The 23,409-nt window shown below is 38.3% G+C and overlaps 1 protein-coding gene across 1 annotated transcript in view; it reads left to right on the forward strand.

Moving 5' to 3' along the window:
• Positions 1–23,409, forward strand: part of LOC139734194 (active breakpoint cluster region-related protein-like) — a 126,737-nt gene that overhangs the window by 84,078 nt on the left and 19,250 nt on the right. Inside the window, exons 8-13 of the mRNA XM_071644999.1 lie at positions 7,550–7,665; positions 8,877–8,968; positions 10,102–10,199; positions 10,912–10,971; positions 15,681–15,743; positions 22,298–22,435. Coding sequence (XP_071501100.1) covers positions 7,550–7,665; positions 8,877–8,968; positions 10,102–10,199; positions 10,912–10,971; positions 15,681–15,743; positions 22,298–22,435 — 567 coding nt within the window. The remainder of the gene's footprint in view (positions 1–7,549; positions 7,666–8,876; positions 8,969–10,101; positions 10,200–10,911; positions 10,972–15,680; positions 15,744–22,297; positions 22,436–23,409) is intronic.

A 23,409-nucleotide genomic window follows, 5' to 3' on the forward strand; every position in this document is an offset into this window, starting at 1 on the left:
ACATTTTCCCTGATAGAGAATTATGTGCCTTAGGCAGCCTCTTATTGCATTTATGTAATACAGTGTTAGTAGCTTTTTTTTCCTACCGATATATTGCAGAATTTAAAGTAATGTCATGATAAGAGGGAGAGATTAGATACCTACCTCCCACAAAAATGAAAGATAAGAAAAAGAAAAGAAACATTTTTAAGTGAACAATAATTATGAGATGATTTGTAAAAATTGTTTTGTTGTTTTATGTTAGAAGCTGAAATCAAATAACCAACTATTAGAAAGAGAAAGATAGATGTGTTTTATGTAATGTATATTATGTATGTATGTATATACGTATTAATGGATGGATAGATAGATAGATAGACACACAAACAGACAGACAGACAGTCAGAGAGACGGAAAGATAGTGTTGGTGAGAGTTATTGGTAGATACATGACACACACACACATATATATATATATATATATATATATATATATATATATATGTGAAGATATGTTTTGGCTTGTTAGATTGATAGGTAGATTGATAGATATTAGCAGAAATATTTAGTTGGAAGTATAATAAAATATTGTTTGATGGATAGATTGAAACACCAATGCCCCGAGAGATATTGACAGAGGGGAGATAGAGAGAGAGTGATGGATTGTGTGCGTCAAAGTTTGTACGCTGCTCAAATATTTAAGTAATGATAAACACAAACATGACTTGCAGGTGAGGATGAATGGCTGTCAGGAAGGCGGACCAATTTGGACCCATCCAGCGATGTTTGCACTTGGGGCTGAGAGTGCCGAATTTGATCAGTGTGTCATAAATAGATTAAGGGGCAGGGGGAGAAATTTGTATGGGGAACTAAAGTACAAGCAAATCAAGTCATGAAATAGTGGTGAACAACGACTTATTCGCCACCCCAAGGTACACTCATGTCCCCCCCCCCCCCCTCCTCTTAACCGTATTTTCCCTAATTGCCTCATGAAATAGATATTGTGCTATGTTAACTGTCATGCCAGAAATCAAATAGGTAAATGATTATCTTTGTGTACCCCTCTCCCCTCCTTGTATGTGGGTTGGGGGGGGGGGGGGGACACAAATCTGTTTTTGAAGACTTTATGCATCCAGTCACACTGACAAGCTTCTCTGTCATGATGTGTTTGTTATGCTGGAAGTCAAAGGGGTAAACAGTCAATCTTTTTTATCATTTGTATTCAGAGATTCAAAGTTGATGTGAAACAGTTTACCCCTGTCTGTACCAGGGACTGTGGACAGTGTGTACACTGCTATGGGGTTCTCTATGCCAAACGGCACTCAACACACACAAAGGATTGAGCATCTTGTCAACTAACAAAGATTTTGGTTCACTTGAAGAGAATAGAAGTAGACATTCCATTCTTTCTTTTTCTTAATTATCAAAAATACTTGTACACACACACAAAAAAGAAAAAAAAATCAGCCTTGATCGCCACATTCTGTCTACAGAAGATTACGATCAGGTGTTGTTGGTTGGGTTAGTTCTTCCACTCCCGGTATAGATCTGAAAAGACCAGAACGTGTGGAATTCCCCCACTTATGGTATAGCTCATAGGGATTACAATGTGACATGCCCAAATGCTCACACATCTAATTCTTTTGTATGACCCAGATGTATGCTTAGTACATCAGAGACTAGATCAGACACATTATCTCCCCCTGTGAAGAACAACATTTTGTTGGGGTTTAGTATGAAACATGTATCTCTGGCTTTTTGGCAATGTGATCATGTCTAGGGTATAAAGTTCAGATATATTTTGTCAAATAATAGGGGTCCATTTTTTTCCTTGTCGTAGGGGCTGTAGAAATTTCATGAAGCTCTTTACATAAATACATGAAAACACTTTTTGTCCTTTTTTTTAATGAAAAAGGGCATCATTTTGTATGTGTACAAGTACTGTAGAACGAGAAATGTTCGCGTGCATTTTAATTTCGCGAATTTCGCGAGCGTGAAGATTGGCGAAATTAAAATGCACTCGAAAGTTCTTTTGTACACTATATGCACTGAATGCCAGTGGCAGTTCGCGAAAATTTCATGCCACAAAAAAGGCCGTCGGCTCCAATTCGCGAAATATTAATGCCGGGAATATATCATGTTTTACAGTAAAACCCTGAAAGGTTTTGATTGCATGAAGTTCATTGTTTTGACAAGTTTTGGCAAATGAGTTTTGTAAGCTTTGTTGGGACCACAAATATGTATTTAGGCTGGTAGCCTACTTTGCTCAAGACTTTTTGTTTTCAATTTATGCAGCTTAGCATGATCAAAACTAAATTTGTAGGATTTGCATTTTCAAATTATAAGCTGCAATTCAAAAAAGAAAGAAAAAGAAAAAGAAAAGAAAAGTGAAATAGTGACTTATCCCGTTGAGGTCGAGTCCCGCGTCTACTCGGGCAATCATCTATGGGAAACTGCATGTTGTAGCAAAATCTGCCCATCCTCAAGGGTTTAAATCCAATTTTAGAGAAACATTCTACATTTATGCTTTCAATTGTAGTCACTATAAAAAGCTGGCAGGAATGACAACAACTGTTGATAACTCACAGTAAGGGTGCTTAGAGTTGAAATGCCTTCTTATCATACCCACAAGCAATTTTAGATGTCACTACAACTAATACACTTTATCACTATTTGCATATTGATACCAGACTCATCAAATACCATCCTGTGTCAATAACAACATTTTCAGCAGATGGCTGTGTAATACACAGTAACACTGAATCACTGTAGTTTCGATGTACAATTGTCATGAAACTGGAGAGATGCCTTTTATTTCACATGTTCTTGAGCTCAGATTGAATAGACCTGATCAAAACTAATCATAATTGTTGTCAAAGTTATGTGGGGATTAATGAAATTATTGTATTGACGCCACTTCCTGAAGCAGACAGGAACTTAGGCAGGGTCTTGGCCTTTCGGTTCCTTTGTTGTCATTTTCAACCCTTCCTGTGTCAGGGACTTTTGACATTGTGTACAATGTCCTGTGCTTCTATTGGTCGGCACCCAAAGTACAAAAAACTGTTAAAGGGGAAATCCAGTCCAAATATAAGTTAATCTGATAAGAAAAGAGTAAAATATTACAAGTTCAACAGTATAATTTTGATCGAAATCGGATGAAAAATAAGGAAGGTGTGACATTTTGAAGTTGTGCTAATTTTTTGGGAAACAGTTCTTAAACGGTCAATATGAATATGCAAATGGCAAAGTGAGCATATCATTCCCTCACAACTTACCATGTTGTTTGTACATAAAATTTTGCAATTTCCAGTTTTTTTTTTTTTTTTTTTCAAACGCAATTATGCCCAACGCTCAAATTCTTGTATATCTAAATGATCACTATTCTGTAGTTATTCAACCAGGAATAACATCATGTTCAGACTTCAATGATAGAAACATTGAATTTTCGTCATATTTTTATACACGATCAATGGAAAAATGTAAGGTTATAACATGGTTAACTCACTCATTTGCATATTCATATCCACTGTTCAAGAACTGTTTTGCAGAAATTAGCAAAACTTCAAAATGCCATAACTTCTTATTTTTCGTCCGATTTCAGTCAAATTTTTACTGCTGAACTCGTAAGATTTTACTCTTTTTTAACAGACTAACTTATAATTTGGACTGGATTTCCCCTTTAATGTCATACACGCTCTTGACATCATACCGTCGCTTGCCCGGAAGAAGGGAACGAGCGCGCGAATACGCGTAAAAATAGATTTCGAGAAAAGACCTGCATGAGGTAAGATCATAAGCAATATCATAAGATTTGTAGATTATTCATTATAGCCACTTTAGCTAGTACCAAATTGGAATATTATCTGTTCACTTGTGAATTTTCAGCAGTATTGATATTCAAATATCAAAGATATAGTCAATTGAAACTTTAAATTGCGATTTTCTCGAAATCTATTTTTTACGCGTATTCGCGCGCTCGTTCCCTTCTTCCGGGCAAGCGACGATACAGTGGTACACCAAAACCAAGTTCCATCTTGCTATTGTCACTGCCTCACACAGCTGTCTTTGGTACCCTATGCACCTATAGGAAACAAACTGGCAGGATTATCGTTTGTAAAACAGAATAGCGTCATAGTGTAAACATATTCATTGTGGGGGACCAATTAAAGCCTTCAGGCTTGTTGGAGAAAAGGTCCCAAAGTAAATACAAGACTTTCTCAACTTAAAATGATATGGTACAAAATATGTAGAACACAAATGGAATACAGGCTGAAGAAGGAAAATAATAAAGAGTAAAATACTGGCAGAATATATACAAAACTATGATGCTATTAAATATGGAAAGTGCATCTAAAGCTGTTTCTGAACTGCTGCGATGATTTGCAGTTTTTCAGTTCATTTGGTAAAGTATTCCACAAAATGGGACCTCGATGAAAAATTGTTACTTGACTAATTCAGTTTGGTAGAGGGGAGGATGAAAATCTTGTTGGTTTCTTGTACCATAAAGATGAATACTGCTGTTGAGATGAAAACATTGTTGTAAGGGGGCTGGTAATGCGCCAAATAAATACTGTTCCATAAAAATTCCTGTTTGGAAGCAGAGAATTACATCTTGAATATAATATATTCATTTTTTGGAATAATGCAAAGGTTTGCGACAAACTATGTACAACTTCTAGAATACCTGGTACTCAAATGGAAACCTTGCTTTTCAATACAGAAGGTATCAAACGTCTATGGTGTGATTGTCACATGGAGTTGATACATTGTACATCATCCACTTGTGTACCACATATAGTAGAAAGAGAGAGAGAGCAAGGGGGGTGGGGGGCAGGGAAGAGATGTGTACGGAAAGTGTGATTTGTTTCAGTTGATGTATGAAATGAGTCATAATCATAATGCACTTTGCTCACCATCTGATCCAATATTTGACAGTGCTCAGGGGAGAAGCAGTGCATTGACTTTGTTTTGCTTCTTCTGTTATAGCTGTCATGAAGATGAATGTACCAGGTACGAGTACAAAGCAACGAATGGGCTTCTGAGTCAAAAGACACACATACGTACTTAGTATTTGGGTGTTTTTTCTTATCGAGTTTGCAATATTGGTAACCTGTTCCTTGTGTGCTACAGTGATAGCATCTAGAAATATGAGCCAAATACTGTATTACCATAGATCATTTTAATGGGGGGGGGGGGGATTGAGATTTACTGGTAGATCACTCAATAGAAATCGCTGCTGGTTTATTATCTTGCAATTCTATTCAAACACAAATCTCCGCAAACATAAATCAGAGATAGTGAAAAGGTGATACTTCTGTTGCGACTGATTGACAAATTGCCCTTCAATGACGTAAATGAACACCAGAACATCAGTGTTTGAATAATAGCCATGATATAAATCATAGGCATACATACCATGTACCATGTACTCACTCGGGTGGGACGCAAACCAATGACCTGATTGCTAGACAGGTGTCATATCCAATGGTACCCTCCGCAACGATAACTTTAAAAATAGCGAATCAATCCAAACACAATTTCAGGGTATGAAACTATAACTCATTGCCCACATCTTACAGAAAACCCCATGCAATTTGCTTCAGTGGTCAAAGAGAAATGAGGAATTTTGTAGAGCATGTCGGGAATCCTTTCCCTCCAGGTTCTGTCTATTGTATTTACACATTGATATGCAGTTCCAAGAGCATCCAAGCGATAAACTTGGAAGAATCAGACCCATGACATGCTTTACAACAATCCACATTTCTCTGTGACCGCTTAACCAAATTGACAGGGGTTTTCTTCAAAATAGATCTAAGATGTTATATTTAATTATATTGGGTATTATCAATGAAAAAAAATCCGATTGTAATTTTTTTGGGGGACATACTGTAGTCAGTGATAGTTCCAATCCCTATTTCAGTGGGTACTGCATTTTATCTATTAAAAATTGAGGATTTTTGCATCGAGTAGGTGATACTTTTATTTTTTTTTTAAAGATAATTTCTTTGCGGCAAAAAGTAACAATCAAATTGACTGAAAAGAGATGCTTCCGTATTAAATTCCAGACCACAATTTAGACATCAAGACCCTAATTCACGAAGGTGATACAAATGAAACCATGGTTTAAACCATGGACAAAAACCATGGAGCGCCATGTGTCGCATGGAATATTTCGTTACGAAATCAGTCATTTCGTCAATGAAATGTTTATTTTGTAACGAAATGACAACATTTTGTAACTAAATGAACATTTCGTTAATGAAACGGTCATTTTGTCGACGAAATTACCAATTTCGTAAAGATATATTTCGTGCGCCACTTGGCGCTGCATGGTTTTTGTCCATGGTTTAAACCATGGTTTCATTTGTACCACCTTCGTGAATTTGGGCCCAAGTGTTTTCAGTTACTGTGTCACATAGACTACAGTGACAAGAAAGTGCACCTTGGGCAGTTTGGGCAATTGCAACAATTGAATATGGAAAAAGAGACAATCCTTTTCTTATTGCCTTGTCACATAGTAGATATGAGTTCATTGACATTTGTAAGCGTAGACCAGAGGGTTTTGTGTGTTCCTTTGTGTTGTTTTCCAGCGCAAGCGTGCAGTAGAACTACCAACCATGACGTAATCTGGAGTGAGTGTCTACTCATTTCCAAACAACTACTTTCTACATCAGGTCTTTAACCCCCCCCCCCCCCCAATAAAACCAACTAATTGTTAGGGGGGGGGGGGAATCCCCACCCAAACCCCCTCCTCCACCTCTTTGGAGTTGATGTGTTTATTCATGCCACTCAGCGCAGCAGTATGTCTGAACCTTGGCGTGCGTCACAGTTTCAGACGTGAGCAGTTGTGTGGTGTCAAATTCACATGATGTTCTCGTAGACAATGGAAATATGAGACGTTTTCACATCGTCAGCTATTCTTAGGGGCAATTGACGCATGTGGGATAGATCATTGTTCTTCCAAGACTTGTTCTCACAGAAGTCGAACTAAAAGGCAGGTGCTAATTGAAACATTTTTCATTTCAACACATTCTTGAAGAGACTCTGAAAGAGACATGACGGTTGACAAGGTAAAATTTGACAAAATTTTTGCTTCTGGCAGAGGTTTCTGGCATGTGTCCAGTTTTCTAAATTTCAAAAATCCCCCTCATTAGAATTACCAAATGTTTATGACAGGCATAATAATCAATGGTGAGTAAAATATTCCAAATGGTCTGTAATAACCAGGATTAAAAGGCAAGTGGAATCCATCTGTACATAGTGGCAAAATGATTGATATTGATGACGTTGGGTTATATCAACCTTTTTAAACGTTTTTAAATATTTTTTTTTTGAACCTCCTGCCCTCACCCCCACACAATATTGTACAAGTTACTAGTTTTGTGCAATATTGTACAAGTTACAAGTTTTGTACAATATTGTACAAGTTACCCATGTCACAGGTCATGCGATAATGATTTGAATGTATAGGTATACAGAGTAGTAACTGATTCGATGCTTCATGTGTTACATTCCCTGCTTCTCTTTTCTTAATTCCATCTTCTGGTGGCGTCTTCTCCTTGCTGGTACAGAAGAGAGAGCTCCTAAGACAAGGCTTCTTAGTGGAATGGACGGATGGCGGCCGCAAGCTGCGGAGGATCCTTCTCTGGTCTGACCTCATCATCTGTGCCTCAAAGCGCCCTGTCAGGTAAGCCGTCCATCGTAGCCCTCTCCCGCTTTCCCCTGTCCTTTCCCTCTGTGCACCCTTAAACAATAGGTGCATTCACGCACGGGAGTTTAATATCGGTTTTCGCATTACGATGCAAAAAATTTATTTAATTTGCTGTCGTTTACACATGCTGCATAGGGCAAATTACTGCAAGGAGTTTCATATTAATGTGACCGCGGATAGCCAAGTGTGTGAACCTATTGCGGCAAATTCTTTTCTGATATGGGATAAAGAAACAGACAATATGGTCCTGTGTGCTGACAGAGCCCTGGCATTGTGTACGTGTGAAGCTATGAAAACACTGGGGTGGGAAATAAAGGCTAGCAGCCTGAAAATAGTAAAAACCAGTCTGTGACTGGATTTCCCACACTCAATATTTCTCATGCACAGTAGTTTTAGAATTAAGATTCAGCAACAGTCATTCATAGAATAAAGATTGAGTAAACTGTTAATCAGCATGGTGGTATTTGTCCATAGATCTCTGTTGCAATTGGTAGCAGCAGTGTAATTCTTATAAATTTAATGTGCTGAAGTACATGCTTTCTTTTTGTCACATATTTGAACATCTTCATACTGCTTGGTCAGCAAAGTTCAATGACATTTCTCAAGTTAAGCCACCACTATGTCAAACAGGGTGGAAATCCTGTGTGTGCGTTACGTGTTGTTTGGCACAGAAAACCCCATAGTGTTGTACACACTGTCCAAAGTCCCTGGCACAGAGAGGGTTCAGCTTGGTGTGGCATGGATTGGTTTCGCTGTCTTTAAAATAGAGAGTGCTGGCTGATCATTGATGAGGGTAATACTTGCATCATCATGCTTTACCACGATTGATCCATTGATACATTGTAATCTCGTATCTTGAAACCGTGCTCATGCAGTGCTGCTCCTTATCGACCTTGGCCGCCACAAATGATGATATTTATGTTGATGAACAGTGAATGGGCTGGTAATAATGTAAGGTCCAACAACAGTCCTTTCAAGGACTCCATACGCATGGTGTAAACACAAACCTCCCTCTCTCATTTACATTTTATGTCACCATAAAAACTTTCAAACAACAAATAATGTAAGATATTTACAGATCACACAATGCACTGACAAATTGAGATGAAATTGGGATGTAATTGTTGACCTTATGTCATTTATTCTATATTTTATCCTTTCCCCTCCACTTTTAACTCCCATTACAGTGGAATGTTCCAGCGTGATAAAGGGCAATACGATTTCCAGTGGTACATCCCACTCACCGAAGTGTCACTCACACCAAATGACCGCAACGAAGGTACAGTGAACTCCTTAGAGGAGGGATGCTATTTTTCACTTTTTTTTTTCTCTGCATCCCAATAACATCTAACATATCTGATTTTAAAGTACAGTTCGACCTCGATTATCCGGCCATGTCGGGACCGGCGCTCATCCGGATAAGCGAATTGGCCGGATATGGGAGACACAATGGTCCAAGCTGCCGTCCCAGTGCACTGGCAGCTAGGCAGGTAGCGTACCCCACAACGGTGGTGTAATCTATGCTAGCCTGCGCAAAATTGTAGTCCCTTCTTCACAAAAATAAATTATATCTTTATGTGAAAATCATACATGTTTTACCTCATTAGATATTGAGAAACCTATCATGCACATCTTATGAAATTAGTGAAATAGATCCATGAAAAGATGTTAAAGTCACTGTTTTTTTCTCAATTTTTAGATGAAAAAAAAAAGTCCTTCACTGCGTGAACGCGTCCGGATAATAGAGATTTCCGGATAAAAGGAGGCCGGATAATCGAGGTCGAACTGTACTCTAAATTTAAGTCTTTTTAGATGAAGAAGTTAATGACTTAATCCTTTTTACATCACTTGACATAGTGATTGAGGACTTTTTTAATTACAATAGTAATAGAACAGGCTACTAGCATATTCCAGGTCAAAATTATATCTATTATTTTCGTGAAAGATAATTATTGTACAACTACTTTATACTTTTCAATATCACCACAGCAATGAATATCAAGTGCATGCGAGCGGGATTCCACCCCAATACTGAAATGTGTAGAGTAGTATCAAGTGAAAGTAATAGTGCATTACTGAGTTCAGTGAACAAGATATCTGTGAACTTGAAAAGATGCTGTGTCGGAAATTGAAACGATTCTTATGATCAGTTTCGATTCCTTTTGATTTGTGATTGTGCGTCCTATTTTATTCTGGTATATGTTAATATCCTTCTGTCTTCTATTCAAGCTACAAGTATACTTTTGAACATCTCTATGTTGTATGCTCCTAACTAGCATTGCCCTCATTAAGATACATGTAGCACTGGCACAATAAGTAGGGAAATGGTATGAAGAAAAAAAATTTATGCACTTAATTTGTCGAGGAGTGGGATTTTGAACAATCCGTGTTGGCATACTCCTTGTTTGACAGCTGAGCCAAAGGTCGTTGAGAAAAGCAACGAAGAGCTGAAACAGATGAAGAAGGAGATATCGGAGCTCCAGGAGAAAATCAAACGTGACAAGGCAGCGGTGAGTGGACTTACTTCCTCTTCTTGGAGAGGTGGACACATTAGCTACTACTGTACATGTACCTCATGAAGATGATTCTCATAATCTGCTTGTGTCTATGTGTGATACTGGAACGAATTTTTGATTGAACCTAGACTTTGCAGGTGCACGCCCTGTTGAACTCACAAGATTACATCTTGTGGAATCCCATTTTCTTTGCTCATTTTTCCACTAAGATTAAATCTTGTTAATGCTGTGTAGGATTCAGGGATTGGATATCAGAAAAGTTTTGAGGTGATGTTAGATACCATTACACTTCAGCATGTGCGAGGAAAAATGCAGGCAGAAATTTTGACCACATTGGGATGCAAGACCAGACTGTGACAATAACACTGCCAGCTCCTTTTTCTTCTCTTCCTTGTTTAAGTATGGCACCTGTGTAGAATTCTTTTATTTTAGTGCTTTGAAAAAAACTTCTCTTTGAAACACACTATTGAGAGGTAGCCATGCTGAAGTACCTGTAGATCTCACATATAGACTCAGCAAATTGAAAGATCGCTTTCACCATTGTGTCTGCGCATTTTCCATTGGAAGTTTTTCAGCTTCACAAAGTGAATTTCTTCAGAAGACCATCCGTTCTGTCTGCGTGTTGGGCTGTGATCTTTGTTGGAAATAGTATTGATGTATGTTTGACATGCATTTAATTCTATGCGGTTTTTTTTTCCTACTCCAGAAACCGACAAGACCTATCCAGAAATGTATTGAGCAGAACAGAAAAAGGATAGCAGAACTGGTGAGCTGAAAATTGAATTTCTCATTAATTTGGAATATATTTCATGATTTTGTTTCTCGTGTGTATGTTTCATGCTGAATTTGAAAAAATGAAAATACCAAAGTTTCACAAATCACTATTGGAGCAGTTTCATGGCAAAGTTTTGCACGGGGAAAACCAAAAAGATTGAGAAAAGATGGCACAGAACAATCTTTAGCAAAAAAAAAAAAAAAAAGATAGAGGAGAAAAGAGAAATTCATCGTCTGATGGGTTATGTACTTTATGTGGCTGGCAAAATGCAGGGAGCTCGAGTTCCAGCTGGAAATCGATTCTTGGTTTCATGTGTCGATTGATAATTGTCTATGGTTTCACGTGTTGTGTAGTAGACATCAACTGAGAACATTGTAATAGGGAGGGTATGATCAATTATGCGAATAAGGATGGTTGAATGTAACGCGAGATTATTTCTTGGGGTAGAAATTCAAGCCAGTGACCTTTTTCCACATTCACTAGGCGAGTGTTGAGTTTTTGCAGTGGGTTGTATTTGGGGGCGCCAAACTTGCATTGTGAATTTATCATGCACTATCTGTGCCCACTGTCATTTTGCGTGTGGATTTGTGTGTGTGTGTGTGTGTGTGTGTGTGTGTGTGTGTGTGTTTCTGTGTGTTACAGATGCATATGTCTGTAATTCTTTAATGCAAGATGCAATTAAAAGGGGTAGTCCCTCCGCCCACCCCCCCCCCCTTCACTTGCACGAGCATAGGGTTTAATAGAATGAGGTTCCTCTCGTGGCAGACACCCCACTTTCAAGTCATTTGCAGTGGTGAAAAGAGTGAAACATTAACTAGAAATGAAACATTCTGGTGGTAAATTAAACTTTGGGTTGTCACTGATTCACCTCCATCATTTTGCCCCCCCCCCCCCCCCTCCTCCTCCTCATTCAAAAAATGTATCATCGTTAATGATAAACATCCGTCCCATCATGGTATACCATGATACACCGTTTCTGTTTTAATAAAGAGTAATATCTGCTGTAATAGTTTAGGCCACTCTTCGAAAGTAGGAGCACAGGAAAGGACAGAAAATAGAAAAAAAAAGGTGATATTCATGTAAATACTTGTGATGTCATTCTAAAGTGTGTCAACGCTGAAATAATATTTGCTCTCTATGATCGTCATTTCCTCGTGTTGATATTGCGACGTGCATTCTTCACTGCACTTCCCATGTAGTATGCCTTTGAAGTTAGCTAGAGATGGAATCATGTGTAGTAATCCATGTAATGCTACCTTTGAATGGAAGCTTCTGTTAGAAAAGTGTTGCCTTGCATGCTATTGGGACTTTAGAGACTGTCTGAGTTTGTACTGAAAGAAAAGACACACATTTGCAATGAGACATCAGCAAATTACTTGCTAGAATAAGAGATTATAGTAAATAATGTCACCATGCAATATTGCTTTCAATAGGTTTAAGTTTTGAGGAATTGCATTGTGTGGATTAGTTTTTCAATGAGGAGAAAAAAATATGGGAGAAAATATCAATTATACTCTATGACATGTCTGTATGCATTTGAGGCATGGGTTTAAGAGTGTTGTAGGCATTTTTGTGGGATGACTTTAACACAAAGCTGCTCAGATAGCCAGAAATGCATTTAATGCCTCTGTGGATGTCATAAGCCTGTCATTTACTGCAAGGATGGGCAACCTTTCTTCATAGAATATGGCTTGATCCGCCCTTTAAAAGCCCCACAGAATATCCACTAAATACCGTGACCAGTCGGGCCTGAAAACCTCTAGCTTGCATACATGTCCCTACACACTTCCCGTACCCTTGGATTTTTTTGTTTTGTTTTGTTTTTTTGATAAAAGATTTGTTGATTCTGTTTGTATGACATTTTCGTTTGTTCAAATCGGGGTCACCTGTGCTGCGGGTGAGAAAGTGATCACACCCATTCGCCATGGTCGCTCACATGACGTCAGAACCAGTTTGTGGGACTAATCGGTGCATATCACTGTCACACTGTCTTTCTGTCTTTGTTCCTTTAATGAACTGAGAAGATAAAATATTTGAAGTGTACACAAAAATGTCCATACATTACGCATAACTTATCTTTGACAGAATAATTCTTTATTAATGAACAGTAGTAAGTTTTTATACTGAAATCTGTTTCTGTGATAGAACATATATCCATGTATATAATTCCTTTTAATATTATGTACATCAGCAAAAAAATAAAAAAAATGTCTGTCTGCTTCCCATAAATTATGCTAATATTCTACACGGGGGATAGAAGCATAATCTAAGGGAAGCGGATTCATTTGATAGTTTTTCCCTTGTAGATAAGAGAATCAGTTTTGATTCTGATGTTCTGCCAAGTTATGGAAGAAATTTGGGGGCTGTATAGGAATTGGTTTGATACTGCAAGCATACAATCTATTGATGTCATCCAGTGTATCCTGTGCAGTCCATTCTGGGATCAAAAATGCTAAAAATGATAATTTTTATCTCACAAAGCTATAGTTGATGAAAACTGTGGATTGAATTCCTGTCAACTTATGGACAAACACGTGCGATACCGTTAATGGCAAATTTGGTGGAAAAAACTTGAAAAGATGGGAGTATAAATTCTCTACTGTTACATGGTATGTGTTCCTGATTTCTGGCCCATTCTGTCTGCCCCATTCTGTCTGTTCCTTTCAAGAAGAAACAAAAATGGCACTCAGTGTGCTGTGGCTGCCTTTTCGAATTAAAAAAAAAGTGTGTGTGGGGGGGGGGGGGGAAACATATCAAAACATGAAGCATACATGTACTCTAAATTTTGAATCCTTTGGGGTTGTTTTGATGTAACACCGGGCGGTGCTGAAGGACTTTGCACTTGGGTTCAATTGAGGCGTTCCATGACACACCGTGATAGTACAGTTCGTCTGTCTGGTTCTTCCCTTTTATTTTTTTTTTTCAGGTCATGGATAACAATATCACGAGACCTGTGGAAGTGAATGCAATTTTTTTCCCCCTTTTCAGTCTCTGTCTATATCTGTGCTGGGGAGATGGGGTTACTAGAACAGGGTCTATTTTTGCCCTATCCACACCTGCACTGATTGGGCATGTGTTTGGATGTCTCAATGGGGGAAATAGATTCATGTATGTGTTATCTACTATATGATAGTGATTGTTAGATTGTATTTTAGTGTGTGTGTGTGTGTGGGTGTGTGTGTGTGTGTGTGTGTGTGTGTGTGTGTGTGTCTGTCTGTCTGTCTGTCTGTCTGTCTGTGTGTCTGTGTGTCTGTGTTTCTGTTTATTTTCTCTCTAGGAGAGCAGAAGAGACAAGGGTTGGTTTAGAGTGATGTGCACGCACCATGTGTAATTCAAATCAAACAAATTTATGTTTTGAGAGGTATACAGAAGGATCCAGATTTTTGTCTGAGGTGTACATGCCTGTCTGTTGTATTGCTTGAATGTGTGTGTTGTTGTTGTTGTTGTTTTTTTTTGGGGGGGGGGAGGAGACTTTTGAGAAATGATATGTCATGGTATGTGTTGTCTTGTAATTTTTGTTGACAAGTAGAGACCTATTTTAGGCTGAGGCACAGACAAGCTAATGTCTCCATGTGCTTGCGTGTCTAATGCTAGAAATAGAATGATACATATGTACTCCTATTTTAAACTTCACGATTTAATGTTATGTTATATTTTTTTTTGGCATCTTTTGGGATTGGATATAGGGAAAGGGGTAAGAATGGATGCTGGTAAGGTAGGGGCTATACTATATTCTCAAAATGATCATATTGCCCAAAGTCATCCAATTCTAGTAGTTATGTATCATATGTTTCATATTGATCCAGAGAATTGTATACAGAAAATGATGGAGCTGAAATTATAACGTGTTCTTGAAGAGAAAAATCTCCACTTGTCTATCCTCGTCTCACTTCTTTTCACACTTTCCAAAGGCAGGGAGAAGTGTGCCCTGTCTATGAGGGTCGCTACAACTCTGTTATTGCTGATGGGGGCCAATTTTGATCAGCATTCTATTCATAGGATTCAGTTTAGATCTTTAACAAATTTGCAAACTATTGTGATCACCATACTTATTATGAAACCTTGAAGTTGATGTGTAGTTGTGTGCAAATTTGACTGCTCCATTACAAGTCAGTCCCAAATTGTGCAATAGTCTTGTACATTTCATGATGGTATTGTTACATATTGATGACTGTCTGTTATTTTTGTTTGTTTGAAGTGTAGTAGAAGTCCAGGAGATAAGCTAGCTCTTTTAAGTCAATCTCATTGACTTCAAAATTCACAGCCATGTTTCTCTGTGTGTGATGTTTCATTATTGAATGATGCATGAAAATGTGTGACAGGTGCCCAAAATGTTTGGGAAAAATCCTTTCTTAAAATGTATGGAGGCAAAAAGTCTAGCCTATAAATAGCTTCTTTAATACTTTCAATGGAGAAACGAACTGTTTGGGATGGAACAAATTTCTGAAACTCATGAAAAATTATTTTTTAGGTCTTTTATATCATAATTGGTGGCACTATCCTAATGTCAAATTGATAATCATTGATATCTAAGCTGAGGATATTTCAAAAAGAGGCATATGCCTACATACCATGCATTTGTTACCTTTTATTCACCCCACCTATGAAGGAATCTATCTTGAGTCGTTGTAGAGTTTCTGTCTTGCCTTCCAATCTCATTCTTCAATCTTTTTATTTTTCTTATTTCATGCTGCATACAGGAAGTTACCTATGTGCTTGAGTCCCCCAAGCTGCCGTTCCATCTGTACCACCACACCGGGAAGGTAAGGATATCATCTTGTAGCCATGGCAACTAGCTCTTGTGCCTTTTTTGGTGTGTGTGTGTGTGTGTGCATGTTGCAGTTTTTCTTTGGATTCAGTTGAGTTCTTGGGACTATCAGGAAGGCAGTAATCGTCACCTGCTCTTCCAGCGAACCTTTTGTGAGCTCTGAGCAGCAGTATTTTTAGCACAAGTTTCTCCGTGACTGAAACAATTTTTGGATGTTAATGGTACCAGTGTAAGTCTGCTTTCGTAAGAAGCAGGTGGATGTGGTTTTCATCTGGGTCTGTATCACAGCATACAGCGATGAACCTGCTCACTGTGTATGCAGTGTTTAATACTCTGTAGTGCAAATTTGGGGGGGGGGGGGGGAGAGAACTTTTCCTAGCACAGCAAACAAAGAAACAAACATATACTTTTGTAAGCTTCCTATATATCAAGTGAAGCAAAACATCATTTAAGATTGTTAAAGTATAAGTCCTATTGATTGCCCTAAGACCATTCATTTGGCATTGTCAATAACTATTGTTGTAAATCTTCTACGTTATGTGAAACAAGGCGTCATTCAATGCCATTTCCAGTCATTAGACAAATTGATTGCCGTAGTGTTATCAAGGGACAAACTGCTAAGCACTGAATGAAGACGTAGCCATTAAGAATATCTTTTTAAATAATGATCGAAACTTATCCTACTTATACAGTCCATTACCTTTGTCCTTCGTGATTGCTTTTGTCGTAATTGGTCGTTGGCAAGTCATACGCTTTTGTTTTCCTGATTTCACAATCCAGATTGTGTGCTCAACGTGTTTAACCCGTTAATATGCTACAGTGTATGTTTGCTGATTGGCACACAAGCTAGAATGTTCTCTGTGCTCATTTGTACAGATGTCTGGAAACTAATTTTCAATGAATAGAGATTACCTCATTTCTTTAGTCCCCATTGTGTCACCATGGCCTTCTAGTTGGACTGAACCATATTGCTATCATACACTCTGAGTGCACTTGCTGTTAAAACTTTCTGACTAATTACCTCCGCCAAGGGAGGAGGTTATGTTTTCATTACCTTTGGTTTGTTAGTTAGTTAGTTAGTTAGTTAGTTAGTTAGTTAGTTTGTGCAAAATAACTCAAAAAGTAGTCAACGGATTGGGATGAAACTTGCAGGAAAGGTTGAAAATGACACAAGTAACAAACGATTAACTTTTGGTAGTTATCTGAGAATTTTGGGGGAATTTATGAAGGATTTTTGATGTTTTGGCAGGTAGGGTCAATGAACTTGGGAGTTCAGGCTGCACGTATTTGAGGTTTGCATGCGCGCACTAAAGTGCGTGCTCTAGTTTCTGCTAGGGCGAGGTGCGCCGTGCAGCTGAGGGTTTATGACGTAACAAAGCCTTGGGAAATCGGGCGGCTTTGTACGTATGGGTGGAAATCACTGATATTTCTATGGAAAAACAAGATCAGTGGTGGAAATGAGCTGCATGCTTGGCTGAGGTCTACGCTCTCAGAGTGCTCTCTAGTTAGGTCATGTTTGGCAGTATTACTGAATGCTAATGCAAAAGCTTGGCGAGAGAAGCAAAGTGTCTGGGAGTACTAGTATACAGGGTTAATGCAATGAGAACAACTTATGGACATTCCTTCCTTAATCAATTGCTTCAATACTTTTAATGTGCCCTTGGCCTGGCCCTTTAAAAGAGAGGTTTCACCAACATTGCAACATATCTGTGGATACAGCTGAATTCACCCTGAAACCCAGTGCAGAAGAATCAATAAAACATGCTGTGAAAGTGTGTGGAAAACGTAACAACAACAACAACAACAACAGTAACAATTATTTAAGTTGTTGAATGTGATAGTGTTTGGTAATTTAGCGTGCTGCTCACTCTTGATTGGAAGTCTTCAACAATTTGTGAAGTCATCACACTGGTAGGTCCCGGTGGTATTAAGAAAATCTGAGAGGAAACTTGACAAAGGTTCATTTTTCAAGGACATTAAAAAAAAGCATGTGACGGAACTTTTCCAGAATGCAGAGAGAATGATATTTGCCGTAATGTGTGTCAGTGACATGTCAAGGGGAGTGTTCAGTTTTCATGAAAAATAAAGATTTTTGAGATAACTTTCCTCATTTGGTTTATATCATTATGTAATTGTAACATCACAAATCTTAGGCAATTCCCATAATACCGTCAATGGGGGTGTGCTACATGCAGTTAATCACTTAATGTCTCTAATGCTTTAATGTATCTTTTGAAAAGATTGTCAAATTATCTGCAAGCAATGTTAGGCAAACCTTCCCCTTTTACAAGTAAAAAAAGGGCTATATTACGGCAGAGTGTCAGTGTATGTGACAAATTCTAACAAACCAAACAGACGACACACACTGTGCACTTAAGTGAAAATTTTTGTTTTGAATCAACAGAAAAAAAATCTGGCAAATAAAAGATAAAACAAACAAATCTCAAAACACGATACAAATAAAACAAAAAACAACAGTCCTTTTCAGGGCTACATACGCAAGGTGTCACCACAAACCTTCTATTCCTCATAAGAATCACCATGCATACTATCAAACAACACATGTAAGCCTATCTCTGTCAATCATAATGGAAATTACACACTGATATCGTAATCACTCAGAATTGGCCATCTTTTTAAGTCAGTTTTTCACTGATTAAGTAATTATATTCAGAATTTCCAGAGTTTGTAATAACTCAAGTATCCTTCATCAGGCTATAACTGTACTTTTAGCGTAGAATCCCCCTTAGTTTTGGCTACCTTAAAGAATAATCAGGACTGATTGCCCTCAAGTGAAACGACCAGCCCAGCATGTCGGTATATCCAGAGATCTCTATTATTGTGTGGGCTGAAATCTGTGGGAACCATTGTTGAAAGTTCTCTCTGCAGTGAATACAGCAGTAGCTTTCTTTGCAGTATTAAAATGCTTGTGGTAAATCCCCCATTCATACTCATGAATTCCTGGTTCTTTGGGTTTGGGAAAGCTCACTTCAAAGAAAATGGCTAGATTCCCATACTGAAGTCAATGTTGTTAAACATTTCCAAGGTATTATTAAGTGTGTGGACTTGCCAAATTCATCAAAAACAGGATTAAAAGAAAAAGGCATGATGCATTACGTTGCCCTTGTATGCACAAAACTGCCAAAAGTGTTGATCATGATAGGATTAATTGATTTGTTTATATATCACAAAATATATTCTGTTAATGGATTGATAGCTTTTTGGGGTCTAAAAAGAATTCTTCTGTTTGAATATTACCTGCACTCATGTTACGTACATGCGAATGATGTGTTACAAGCATCAGAAGATTCTACTCATTGACTTACGTTCCTTCTTTGTAGTTCTAGGAAGCATCTCCCACCCATCAGACTAATGATTTTCCTTCTTTTCTATCTCTCCCTCTCTTGCAATATTTGCATCACGATACAGTCTGAAGACAATATTCCGTATCAGAACAGGATGTTTCAGATTGTAAATTAACCCTCTGGGGGTCATAATCTCTTGAGTGTCATTAACATTGTGAGCTAACAGCTCACCATTGGTAATGAGATGGGTCATAAAGGAAAATGCAGTGAAGATTTTCCTTGGATTTCTCTCCATTTTGCTTTCATTGTTTTGATTTCGTTCGTGGGCTGACGTCATCTCCAAACCAGTGTCTCTGAGAAAAGTGCGATAAAATGTGTGAATACCGTACTTGCATTGTTACGTTATGGCCATAAATAGAATTATGATTTGGCACGTTTAACTTGTGAGTCATCAACTTCAGCCACAATAGCCTGATTAATTAGCAAGTTCAGATTAACGGATATTCCTTTTTTAGGATGTTGAAACAAGCTATTCTATTTACACATACCTTTTCCTACTAAATGCCTTTATATTAGTACTTTAAATCCGGTTTGTTTAACATTGGTTGTTGTTATGTTTGGCAAGCTCAGGTAAGCTGGCTAGTTAGTGTAGCAGCCTCTATCAAGTGTGGTGTTAATGAATTTTGAATATGCAGATGATCTGGTTGATTAGTCACTTTCAGCCCTAAGACACTCCCCCTTTTCTTCCCACTCAATGCTTTTGTTGACTGCTGTCTAGAAACTTTCTATCTAAAGTTGGATCTGGGATATCGTGTCGAAGATTTTCCCCAGCTGTGATGGCATCTCCAAGTCCCGATGACTCATCGGTTCAGTGACACAGAATCTTATTACCGAACAATATTTCCCATGATGCTTTGCTACTTAAGGCCATTATTATTGATGAAGAACTCTCCACAAAGAGAATTTTTTTTAATTGTTTTTATTTTTGTGGGGAAATAAGTGAAATCAGTGACTCAATAGACATAATTGGTTAAAGAGCAGAGAACATTCTGTATGTTGCCCTCCCCTGTCAGTCATCATTTGTGCAATATACTGATAGTCAAAGAGGCCAAAGTTTCTGACTTTTTGTCTAATTTTACTAAGATCTTCAATGATATTTGACTTTGATCTTGCTACTGCTCCCAACAAGCATTTCGTACTCGGCATGACTTGTGAGCTCTGGGGGGCATATCATGAAGTGGTTTGTCATATATCTTTTTTTTTTCTGACAAACTACTGTAAAAGTGGATATTTTCATGTGACTAATTTTTCGCGCTCAGCGGGGTAAGAAGAGTTTCGCATGTTTTTAATTCCGCGGAATCAAGGCATCAACTTCTGGAACATATGGCAAACAAAAATATTTGCATGCTTTTATTTTCGCGCTAGTTTCGGGTTGCACGAAATGCGCGAAAATTTCCACTTTTACAGTATTACACACATGCTACAGAAATCCTTGCATCTGATTGGCTGAGAGCAAATTTGTCCAACAAATTCGTCAGACAAAATACTTCATGAAATGCCCCCAGATGTTCAAGTAATATAAATTTTCATTGACCAACATATCTTTTATCTCAGTTTTCCATGATGTCAAGGTATTGAATTGTTACTAATAGAAACAAAAAGATTGCACACTGATGAATTGTGAAGTGGCATTTACGCCTGGGTATAATAAGCATAATGCATGCAGAACATCCAATGTGTTGCCAGGTATCTCATAAATGTCACATTCAATAACTGCTGTTTGTTAGCCCTGTTAATGATTAGTGAACTGTCGCTGTGTTACTGTTCTGGCAACTCACGTGAGAACAATGTCTTTAATCATCATCTCAACGATCCTGAGTGTTCTCTTCTTAGAATTGACAAGATGTGGCAGTAATATTTCCAGCATGTAAACACTCTTCCGTTATTTCCGAGAGAGAGAGAGAAAAAAAGGAAAACCGCAAAGCAAAATGATGAAGATTTATGGGGTTTATACAGATTAGATTTTCAAACTCGCTTATTTAATATATTCAGACTTGCGGTGAGTGTGTGCTTGTCACATTCTAGTTTTTGCCGGTAGCTTAAGATATTCGTGGATCATTTTTGCAGGACCTTTGATGCCTGCAGGAATTATGCAGTTTGGTGCTTGAAATCATCCCTTACCAAGAAGAGACCATATACTTTTATTAAGCTCTGCCAGTGAGATTTTGTTGATAAAGCTGATTCTTGATATCTGTCAGTAGTCTCATCTTAAAGATCACTGCGCCTTGCACCATGTCAATTTCAAACCAGTGCTTCTGTTTGTGTATCAAACATTAATTCTTGCCTCCTTTGAGCCAGTTACACCCGTGAGTCTTGATGCTCCATTTCCTCTCGTGACACCAAGCCTTATCCAGCTGGTTTTAGCTTCCACATCCCCTTCTTGTAAACCCTGACTTGAGATTAGCAAATGATAAAAAAAACCCCAACATTTCTCCGAACCCTGCCAGTCCGTTTTTTGTGGGGTTTCCTCCTCTGATCAGCAAGTCGACATTTGAGCGATGGCGGAAGATCACCTATTTTCCCTCTATTTTTATAGACATTTTTTTCACGCAGCTGCTGTCATACCCATATGAGATAAAGAAAGAAATCCTATTCCTGTAAATCCAGCTTTGGGCTTTATACACCTCATGCCTACCCCCTCTCCCTGTCTGAGCAAGTCATGTGTGCTGCCTTTAGCATTATCATAGAAGTGGCATCCGAGAACATAACATGGAAGAAAGCTGTTTACCAAAATTGTGACCCTTTCAATTTCTCCTTCTGTATACAGCAAATGAGGTTGTATACTCTGTGAGAGAGGATATATTCATGTGAACAAAATGGCTTGCTATAGATGACCATAGACTTGAATGTTTGATGATCTACTACCAATCAAAATGATATTAATTTCTTGTTTTTTAGGTAGCAGTACTGTATTTGAATTTGCCTTTTGCTCAGATTTTGCTTGATTATGCTTTGTTGCAACTGCCTTAATTCCAAAAGCAGTTTTCTCTCTGGGTAAGCATCCCCTTTAACGTTAAGAGATAGGAACCCTGCCCCCCCCCCCTCTATTTTTTTTTAAATCCCTTTTTGAAATTTGGTGTTCACTTGCATGGGAAAGATATAATTCATGCATAATTTGATTCTTACCCATCTTCTCTCTTTCTCGCTGTTCTCTCTGTCTGTCTCTCTGTCTCTCTGTCTCTAGACATACACTCTCCTGATGTCATCAGACTACGAGAGGTCTGACTGGAAGGAGGCCATCTTGAACGCCAAGAGGGAGTGCCGGATGACGCCCTCTATCACCCCCTACCACATCAGCAAGCTCATCCCAAAAACGAGACGGGTAAACATTTGATTTGCATGTGCATATTCAAGCATGCGTCTGACTTAAAGATGAAGAACAGAGACGTACTATGCGAAAGTTGTCTATGGCATGTCAAAAAATAGAGACAAACTGTAATGGAGACGAAGTGTGGTATAGCATCAGCAAATATCTACCCAAGCTTGTATTTTAGGGTAGTGGGTGAAACTGTGTGATCATGCTCATTTTTGTTGGTGTGTTTGTTTGTTTGTTTGTTTTTTCTGTTGTGATGTTAAAACATCAACCAACAACCAATGCGCACACTGGCTGTGAGCAAGACTATCCTTTACTTGCTAGAATCTACGTAGCACGCAGTACATGATCGCTCACACACACACACGCACACACACATGGACACAGACCCAGACTGCCTAATCTATATGCCGCTCCCCAGAACCTGTAATAGCTCTGAGAGCATCAACAGGTGTTCTAAATGCGATCGCACCGCATCCTGCGGAAGATATTAATTTGGGCAAAACCGTCCCATTGGGAGATAGAAACAATCGGCGGTTCTGACCAGGTGTTCATTATTGGTCAATTAATTACCAGGTCTTCTCTTTGTGTGTTGTTTGTTGGGTTTTTATATGTTGGGTTAGGGTGTTTGGTCATCTTCTTAAAGGAAAAATTCCAGACAAGCATATTATGACTAACCCTTTTTAGACCATGATTTAAAAAGTTTTGTTTTGTATTCTGTACAAGTGGGTTCAGAAAAAATAATGATGGGGCTTAATAGAGCTGTGGTGTGCGAAACTTATCTCCACTGTTTGTGAGAAAAAAACAGTCACAGATATGAATGTAAAGGCACACAAACTGTAGTTGTGCTGCATGAACAGCAACCGAAACTTGCTAGATATGACCTCGGGTGAGCAAAATGAAATTGGCGACTAATAGTTTCGGGTCTTCAGTGTTTTGTTCTCGATTCTCAATGCCACACTACTCATTGGTTGGGGGACAGA

Source organism: Diadema antillarum, unplaced genomic scaffold, assembly GCF_040938485.1.
Source record: "Diadema antillarum isolate AM-2024a unplaced genomic scaffold, OU_Dant_1.0 seq00000512_RagTag, whole genome shotgun sequence".
Classification (NCBI taxonomy): Eukaryota; Metazoa; Echinodermata; class Echinoidea; order Diadematoida; family Diadematidae; genus Diadema; species Diadema antillarum.